Source organism: Colobus angolensis, unplaced genomic scaffold, assembly GCF_000951035.1.
Source record: "Colobus angolensis palliatus isolate OR3802 unplaced genomic scaffold, Cang.pa_1.0 Scaffold115, whole genome shotgun sequence".
NCBI classification, from domain to species: Eukaryota; Metazoa; Chordata; class Mammalia; order Primates; family Cercopithecidae; genus Colobus; species Colobus angolensis.
This window is the reverse complement of record NW_012112586.1, coordinates 2,264,090-2,273,122: the sequence shown is the minus strand read 5'-3', so window position 1 is coordinate 2,273,122 and position 9,033 is coordinate 2,264,090. Positions and strand designations below refer to the sequence as shown.

At 58.4% G+C, this 9,033-nt stretch overlaps 1 protein-coding gene and 1 long non-coding RNA gene across 3 annotated transcripts in view; one reads left to right on the top strand and one right to left on the bottom strand.

Annotated features, from left to right (window-relative positions):
* The window catches only part of ADGRD1 (adhesion G protein-coupled receptor D1), a 190,553-nt gene that overhangs the window by 173,408 nt on the left and 8,112 nt on the right, over positions 1–9,033 (top strand). For both annotated transcript variants that reach the window (XM_011961176.1, XM_011961167.1), the window contains 4 exons: positions 2,490–2,581; positions 6,791–6,917; positions 7,746–7,787; positions 8,868–8,960. In XM_011961176.1, the coding sequence (XP_011816566.1) occupies positions 2,490–2,581; positions 6,791–6,917; positions 7,746–7,787; positions 8,868–8,960 (354 nt within the window). The remainder of the gene's footprint in view (positions 1–2,489; positions 2,582–6,790; positions 6,918–7,745; positions 7,788–8,867; positions 8,961–9,033) is intronic.
* On the bottom strand, positions 559–3,339 carry LOC105525494. Its single transcript, XR_001003927.1, has 2 exons — positions 1,989–3,339; positions 559–1,255 (listed from the first exon to the last, which is right to left on the bottom strand). It is a non-coding gene; the product is annotated as an uncharacterized LOC105525494 (long non-coding RNA).

Genomic DNA, 9,033 nt, shown 5'->3' with positions numbered 1-9,033 from the left:
CCCTCCTGTCTGGGTGTGAGCGGCAGCCCCGCCCTCCTGTCAGGGTGTGAGCGGCAGCCCCGCCCTCCTGTCTGGGTGTGAGCGGCAGCCCTGCCTTGCTGTCAGGGTGTGAGTGGCAGCCCCGCCCTCCTGTCAGGGTGTGAGTGGCAGCCCCGCCGTGCTCTCTGTGTGCGTGGCAGCCCCGCCCTCCTGTCAGGGTGAGTGGCAGCCCCGCCCTCCTGTCTGGGTGTGAGCAGCAGCCCCGCCCTGCTTTCTGTGTGTGCGTGGCAGCCCCGCCCTCCTGTCTGGGTGTGTCTTTCAGCCCCGCCCTCCTGTCTGGTGTGCGTGGCCTCCCCACCCTGCTGTCTGGGTGTGGACGTTCAGGTTGTTTCCAATCGTGTTACAGATCAGTCCCCTGCCTGTGTCAGTGGGCGAGGTACCCAGAGTAGAAATCCCTCAAGGGAAAGGGCATGAGTTGCAGAATGGCAGAGTCAGGACCTAGGGAAATCTCCACCCCCAAAACAAGGAAAGAACTGGAAGAATTGTTTTGAAAAAATATTCAGAATTCTAGAAACAAAGGCATGCACACCAAAAGCAATTATTCAAGAAAAACTTCTGAATCTCAGTAAGAAGAGCAAGCAGCGTCTGTGGCAATTTGACTTGGGGCAACTTTCATTTCCACCCTCCCTCTGTGTGATGCTGTAGCCACCACTGGAGGCACAAAAGTGCTTCCCAGGCAGATGGCCAAGGCCAGCCTGCCCCGAGGGCACGGGCTGCACTCACACATCAGTGACCATCAGTGGTCTGCAGTTGAAATCCCCACTCCTTGAAGTAATAACTGCACATTAATCACTTACGCTTTTGTCACTGTCCTAGTTGAATGGAATCATCACTGCATTTGAAAACCGCTGACCTGTCATCCATGCTGCTCCTGCTTTCTGCTCCTGGTTGAGTGTGGCTTTCTTGTCGTTGTTACACAGGGAGGTTGGCTGGAGGGCATCCGCGTTTCTGGACATGCTCTTTGTGCAGACGCCACGCTGGGTGGCTAATATGTTCACTTCTTTTCTCTTCCCTGGCCTTGGGACACTTCTATTATTAGCCTCACTTTACAGATGGGAAAATAAGGGCAACTAAGGTGCATCAGACTATCAGCTGAGCTGGGCATGAGCTGAGCTGCCAGGTGTTGAGGTGGTCAGTGAAAACAGGAGCCGAGGAGGGAACAGTTGGGGTGCTCACTGCCACAATAGGGTCCTAAAGGGCTAAGCAGGAGGGGTCAGTCCCACCATGCACCGTTCTCCCCCAGAGAACAGCACCAGGAGGGTCTGAAGCCTCGGTGCAGACAGGGCCGTCTCCTGCTGAGAGAGCCCTGGGCGGAGGGCTCCTGCTGATTCCTGGGCTTGGGAGCTGTGCGAGAAGGAAGGGGAAGGGCTCACAGTGGAAAAGTCCTGGGCACAGAAGGTGCCTTCAAGGCCCCTAGGGTGAGGCGGGCTCAGCTGGTGCTTCCGAAAGGCCTGGCGCGGGCGCCTAGTCCGGGGGTGCAGATGTTTGCAACCGCGAGGTTGGCCCATCCCGTGGGGGGCCCCAGCGGCTTGCTCTCTGACTGCAGCTCCCTTCAGAGACTGCCAGGCTCTGGCTGCACCCAGGCTGGCGTAGGGACAGCAGCTGCCCTGTGAGGCTGGCCAGGTAGAGTCCTGTTCATTGCCTGAAAGTGTGTGCCTGAGAGTTCACACAGAGGACTTTCCGCTGGAGCTGCACTCCTTGCTGACTCTACACGGCCTCAGAATTTTTCAGACATAAGAGAGAAGGCTAACCCGCACGCTAACCCTGCAGCCAGAGGACGTTAGGGGACTCTTCTCCCTGCTGTGCCTGCCTCGCCAGCCTCCTACTGAGGGAGCTGCCCAGGTGAGGGGCAGGTTGTGCTGAAGCCTCTATCGGGGGCCCCTCAGTGCCCCGCCCAGCCATAAGTCCCAACAGGAGCCTTCCAGCAGTTTCCCAGCAAGGAGGGGCATTGGCAGGAGATGATGACGCTCAGCCGCAGCTGCTGTGGCTCACACAGCCGCAGGCCCGGGCCGGGGTGGGAGATGAGAGCCAGCCGCTGGGCTGGGGCCTGGCACTTGAGCAGTCATTTGCACAATAGGCACCATCATTCTCATCACCTGGGGCACTGAGGCTCCGAGGACCTGGGTGAGTTGCCCAGGGTCACACTAAGTGAGCAGATGCTAAGATGAGGTCTGGCCCAGGCTCTTCCCCTCATGCCAGGATGTGTTCCTGGGACTAGAACTTGGCTCTGCTGTCTTCACAGCACAGGAGCTCTCAGGCAGGCCTGCATGTTGTGTGTGTCGGTAAAGGCCCGCGGAACAGAGTGAGATTTGTCCCAGCGACGCCCCTGTGTCCCAGGAGCCCTGGCTGGGCAGGGGTAGCCTGTGGTGAGGGCAGTGGCCAGGCGGATGCAGCTCTCCTGCAGGTGCAGCCCAGTCCCTCCTCACCTTCCTCCGTGGCTTCTTGTGCAGATCAACATTGGTATCCTCATCGCTGTGACCAGAGTCATCTCACAGATCAGCGCTGACAACTACAAGATCCATGGAGACCCCAGTGCCTTCAAGTAAGTTGACCTCAGGCTGCCAGCAGTGCCACGGCCCTTCTGCCCCCAGAGGACTGCTTTGAGGTCACAGGAGAGAGAGCCGCTCCTGCCTCCTGTGGCCGGCACCAAAGCCCTCCACTTGCTCAGTGTCGCTGCGATCTCGGGGCAGCTCTGTCTTCACGCCCTCGCGTGGCTCTCGTGACCCAGGACCAGGCCTTTACCCAGCCCCAGAGCTCCCATGTGTAGAAGAACAGGGTCTACGGATGTTCTCCTAGGGATTTCTTCACCCCAGGGTGATGCGCAGCTGAGCAGGGGGCGGCAACAGGGAAGATTCTAGACCCAGAGAGCCCCTGCCAATCCTGCCTCTACCCTGGCCATCCGCTGGACTCAGCGAGTTCTTTAGCCTCTCAGCACCTCATCTTCCTCACGTGCAGAACGGGATGATAACAGGTTGCCCCTCGGCTGGCACATCAGGGCAAGTCCAAGGGAGAGTAGTGTTCTGGCATGCTCTGGGCTGCCCACCTGGAGAAGGGGCGGGGGTCTCTGGGAGGGATTCCAGCCACACAACTCGCTGCCATCGGGGTGTCCTGACAGCATCTGTTAGGGCCCGGCCAATTGCAAGTGACAGAAATCCCAGCATGCGCTGGCCTTACAGAAGGGGGACTTACTGACGCAGGTGACTGTAAAGTCCAGAGTTCAGAAGCCTAGGCGTGGCAGGAATTGTTTGGTAATTGCAGCACCGGGGCCCAGATCCTCCTTCGCATCCTCCGTGTTAGCTTCAGGCTGAGGTCAACTCTGCCCCCTGGTGGCAGAAGGGCTGTGGCAGGGGTTCCCGCCCACGGGGGAGTCCCTGTCCCACCTGCTCAGACAGAGGCCTGCACCTGGAGGAGGCCTGTGCCCTCCCTGAGCCAGACCCTGTAGAGGGGATTCACTCATATGACTGTGACTGTTCAGTCAGCACCCCCAAACCACAGCGCCAGAAAGCTGGGGAGGCGGTGCCTCACAGGGAATTTGGGGGCTTTGTGAAGAACAGGGCATGGGTACCAGGCAGCTGACATTCTGTAATATTACTTGAGCCACCGTATATCTTTTCTGATGTGAAAGCAAAAGTGGTAAATATGTCAGCAGTGAATCTATGAGAGAATTAGTCCGTAATGAATTCCAAACACCATAAATTAACCTGACAAGAGGCTGCAGCCTCCTTGGGCTGTTCAGCTCCTGCAAACCTTCAAGGGTTGTGCCCCGTGCGAGAAGAGAAGCTTGTGGGGTCAGAGATCACGTCCTTTCTTCTTCCATTGCTGAGACCAGGCTGGTCTGCTGGACTCCTCGTGGCCTGGCCGGGGAGGGACCTGTCCCTTCCACACCCAGCCCTCAGCTCCCCAGGCCCTCACCTCAGCATTCAGGGTCGGCCAGTCTGTTGCCAGCTTGTCTCAAGCAAAAGCTCACCCTGCCCTGTCTGAGCCCGATGAGACCACTACTGACTACTCCCACTGTCAGCAGAACAGCCCCGTGTACCTGCCTCACACCTGTGCACCAACTTCCATCTCTACCCCACTGCCCCCAGCCTCCCATCAGTGCCCATCCAGGAAGCAGCTTCTGTCCACTGCCTTTGCTTCTCCATGGAAATGTCCTCCGGGCGACAGGCTGGCACTGTGTCTGCAGCTCTTGTGAAGGCTCGAGGTAGCGTGCCCCGGGAGAGCATGCCCAGGTCTTTGCAGGGCACAGCTGAAGGCATTGCCCACCGTTCCCACCTGACTCTGCATCTGGCAGCCCGGGGATGCGTCGCTCCCAGGGAGGTGCAGGCAGGTGTCTCTGGGGACAGACCTCTCTGGGTCCCTCTCCATTGTGCAACCCAGCACATTCCCCAATGCCTTCAGCTCCTCTCCTTTGGGCAGCCAGGTCTGCCCCTGGGGGATGCTTCCTCACAGTCTTCTTAGTGTGGATTGTGTAACACTCGACTCCCAGGGCTGAGGAAGCAGAGCCAGGGAGCCGCAGCGCCAGGCAGGAAGAGGGCAGTCACGATATTGTGAGGAAGTTTCCTCAGCACCTTCCTATTCCTCATCCTCTGGTTTTACGCTAGTGATTTTCTTTGTGCCAAGCAGCCCAGTACTCAGTGAATAACGAGAGAAGATTCTTCCTCAGGGCCCTCCACAGCGCTGGCTTTCACTCCCCCCTGCCCCCCCCCCGGCCCCCCACGCACACACAAGAAAAGTGGAGAATAGAACAGGTAGGGTCTGAGAAGGGGGAGAAGCCTGGTTTCACTTTTTTAAAAAGTCTCTGTTTATTGATTGTGATTTCAGACTCCTGAAAAAGAAGCAGGGAATGGTCAGGTTTTACAAGAGGGACCCTGGGGGTGGGGGCGTGAGGGTGAGACCCCCACGGAGGTGCACCTGTGAGCAGGTGGCTGTAGGGGCCGGAGACTCGGCCTGAGCCCCCCAGGCCAGGGCTGACCTTGGGGGAGCAGAAGGGGGTCATAGATCAGAGAGGAAATCACACCCCCTGCCCAGAGCCTCCTCCAGATCCAGGGACCCCTCTGCTTTTGACCAGGAACACTGACAGCTCTGGCCGTGCTGAGACTCCTCAGAGCTTCAGCTCGGTGTCTTCCCCTAATATCTTCTTTTATTGTTCATTTTAAGAAAAGTCAAACCACTTTAAAAGTAGCACATTTTGGTACCTATTTCTCCGTGACCTTTCCTTTCAAATACGGTTTCCCGGGATGTAAAGATTGTGGCTGAATAATGCATGATGTCTTTGTTTCTCAGAGACAGGTGTTTTATTTCTGCTGCGTTAGTGTTGTGAGAACAAGCTGGCTGCAGCTTCTCTGAGATCTGAAGTGCTGGAACGCGTCTGTTATAGGCACCCATTGCCAGGAGCTGTCAGTGCCAGGTTCTTGGGCTCTTGACAAGGGAGCTCATTATGGCCGCGTCTCACCTCCTCCAGGGAGGTGCCAGGTCTGTGTGCAGCACTGCTGCATGGCCGTCCATTTGTTCACCATTCATTCATTCAGCGTTTATCTCCTGAGAGCCTCTGAGTCCTGGCGCTGGGATGCACTTTGGGGTTACAGAGACAAAAGACCAAGTTCCAGCCTTTAGGGAATCCACAGTCTGTGAGGGTGACAGTCTCAGTCACTGGGCGGAGTGATGAGGGGTAAACTGAGGCATGTGGCAGTGGCTGACCTGGGCAGCAGGAACTCTAGACTCGTCTCTAGACTTTTCTCTAAAGCTCAAAGGCAGAAGGTCCCTGCTGTGGAAAGCCCAGCTGTTCCAGAAGTCAGGATAGACTGGACTGGAGTTAGCCGGCCATGATTTACACAGCACATCAGGAATGGCTTTGAGGCAGACAGCTGGTGGGCCCAGTCAGAGTGGGTGCTGACTCTGGCCCAGGTGGGGACGTCTGCATACCCTCTGGTCCTGCCCCTGATGAAACCCTCTTATCACCTTAGCTATTACCAGGGGCTGTGGGGCCTCAGTTTCCTTATTAGAAAATGAACGGGGTCAGTATATAACCTGCCTCTCCTGTGTCGAGGGCCCATGGGGCTCTAAGGATATAAACACGCATGCTGGTAGGGTGGTGTGTTTGGGGATGGGGCTCTGTCAGTTCACAGCGCAGTTCCGCAAGCCTTTGTTCAGCACGTCCTTTGAGCATGACCAGGCCCATGAAGACGGTCCGTCAGTCCTGCCCTCTGAGAACTCACTGTCAGTGTCACAGGAGGGTTCAGGTGATCAGCGGGGGACACGTGGGCTGCAGCCCAGAGAAGCCTGGAGAATTCTTCCTGGCTGTGGCCTCATTTCAGGCCCAGGCCTCGTTGCCCCCTTCCAAGCATCTCACAGGAGGCCTGGGTTCTGGATGCTTTAGGGGACCCTCTGCTGCTTCAGTCCCCCGAATCTCTCCCCTCCGGCCTGGCTCCTCCTCCTCATCTTTGCAAACAGCTCAAATGCAAGCCCTGGGCCTGGGCAGATTCTCCCTGTGGCCTGGGTGAGCCCTGGGTGCTATCTGAACTTTTCCAGAGCTCTCTCCCACCCACCAGCTGTAAGGGGATGGAGGTGTGGAAACACCGAAGCTCCTTCCAGGCAAACGCCTCACCCAAGGCTACCTGCAGGGAGGACCCCAGGTCTTGCTCCCAGCGGGGCGGTGCCTACACCCGTCTGGAATCCTGGCGTCTTGAGGGCAGTCCCACAGCCTGCACCTGTCCTCCTGCTGCTCAGGATGACTGTCACTGTTTCTCTCCAGGTTGACAGCCAAGGCGGTGGCCGTGCTGCTGCCCATCCTGGGCACCTCGTGGGTCTTTGGCGTGCTTGCTGTCAACGGCTGTGCTGTGGTTTTCCAGTACATGTTCGCCACGCTCAACTCCCTGCAGGTGAGAGCCCACGGGGAGTGGCAGGGAGGTGGGGCCACCAGCCATCAGGAGCAGGCGTGCAGGGACCTAGGGCTGGAGGGAGACCTGCCCTCCCCGCCATACCTCAGGAGCCTGTAATGCAGGGCATCCCCAAAGCCTGAGGACTCTCAGAAAGCAGGGCCTGCAGGATCCTGACCCCTTCAGGGTGGGGCTGCCTGTGCTTCTGGCCGGCATCTGTAGTTGGCACGTCCTGGCTGGGAATGGAGGGACAGTAAGACAGTCAGCCTGTGGCAGCTCTAGAAAGAGTCAGGCAAAGAGGTGGCCAGGGTGGCCCCCAGGTACTGCCCTCTATGTGAAGGGCCGGGGAGGGTCACCGGGGAACCAAAGACTTGGGATGCCAAGGGTCAGGGCCCTCAGACCCATGGGCCCACAAGGGAGGGCAGGCATGGGTCCCCTTCACCATCCATGGCCCTCCCGGCCGCCCCCAGGCTACTCGAGTTGTGTCTGTGTCTGCAGGGCCGGTGGCACGCCTTCCGGAAGTGCTTGCCGTTGCTCCGCACTGAGCCTGCCTGGGAACCCACCTGCCATTGCACCTTTGCCCACGCAGCCCCCCCTTTCTGAACTCGGTCCAAGCAGCTGCCTGAATCTAGGTTGGATCACAGGGTGGGACCCAGCACGCCCCTCCGTCCTCACGGGCCCCAGGTCATGGGACCTGGTGTCACAGTGTGCGGTGCCAGTGCCACTCTCAGGCTGCCAGTGCCACTCTCAGGCTGCATGGAGGAACCTCCAGACAGTGTTCCTAGCTACATGCAAAGGGCTCTAATCTCCGTTTCTTCCCTCCCTTCCCAGGGACTGTTCATCTTCCTCTTCCATTGTCTCCTGAATTCAGAGGTACGTCCACTCTACTTCCTAGCAGTAGGAAGCTGGCTTTTCCTTTCTGAAAGGTCACAGGAGTGGGACTAGCGTTGCCCTGTCAGGGTGGTGTCTGGGACTCAAATCCTGAGCCAGCCGTGTTCCTGATGACAAGTTGTGTGCCCTGGGCCTGCTGCTCGGCAGCTCTTCTCTCCCTGCCTTATTGCTAAGCGATGGACAAGCATCTTCTCTCCCTGGAGAAGTGGCGACTGCATCTTGGGGAGATGCAGGCGTGTTCCCCAAAGTCCTCCTCAAGGCCTTGGGGAAGCTGGCCTGGCTGTGAGAGGGAGGGCTGTTGTCCATGGAAGGTGGGAAGGGGACTTTTGTGACGTGGCTTCCTTGGACTCTGGGGCAGCCAGCACAGGCTCATTCTTCTCGGTGCTGCTCTGAGCCTGGCACCTGCCATGTACTTGGCTGGGGGAAAGCAGGGGCTGCCCCAGGGACTTCTGTTCCTGTGGGAGAACTTTTCCCAAGTCAGCTTTGAGCCCCTGCCAGGCTGACGCTGTGGGAGCTGCCTTGGGGTGGGGAATGGGCCAGGGCAGAGGGGTCACCCTGCCCGGTCTCTCTCAGTGGCAGTGTCCGTTTGCAAGGACAGGCCAAGTGGGCCGAGGAGGGCAGAGCAGAGAGTCACTGAGCATGATGGTGACTGGGCAGAAGGGCTGCATGATGACAATGGCCAGTGACCCCTGGCAAGGCCTGAGGTGGCTCTGGGTGGCGGGAAGGCAGTGCAGCCATGGAAGTCCACCCAGCCGCCCGCCACGCATTTTTATTTGTTTGCTTCTGTCTCACACTCACCCCGGGACATTCATTGCTGAGTGTGAGGAGCCCAGCAGAGTCCACTCCAGACGCAGCTTCCCTGGCCTGCGACACAACCTGGGTCTGCCACACAGAGCAGCGATGCACAGCCCAGCTGTGGAGCCGCCAGCTCCGCCTCTGATATTTCCAAATCCCAACCTTCCCCGCACATCTGGTTCCGGGGTTGCACCCGCACAGACTGCTCTGGTTACGGCTGTTGCAGCCTCTGAAATTGCTTCTCATGATCCCTTCCCTGCTTTCAAGGTGAGAGCCGCCTTCAAGCACAAAACCAAGGTCTGGTCCCTCACGAGCAGCTCCAGCCGCACGGCCAACGCGAAGCCTTTCCACTCGGACATCGTGAGTGCAGCCTCCTTAAGCCGAGGGTCCCAGCCCATCCTCCGTCCCCAGGCTCGGTCGTCAGCAGGATGGG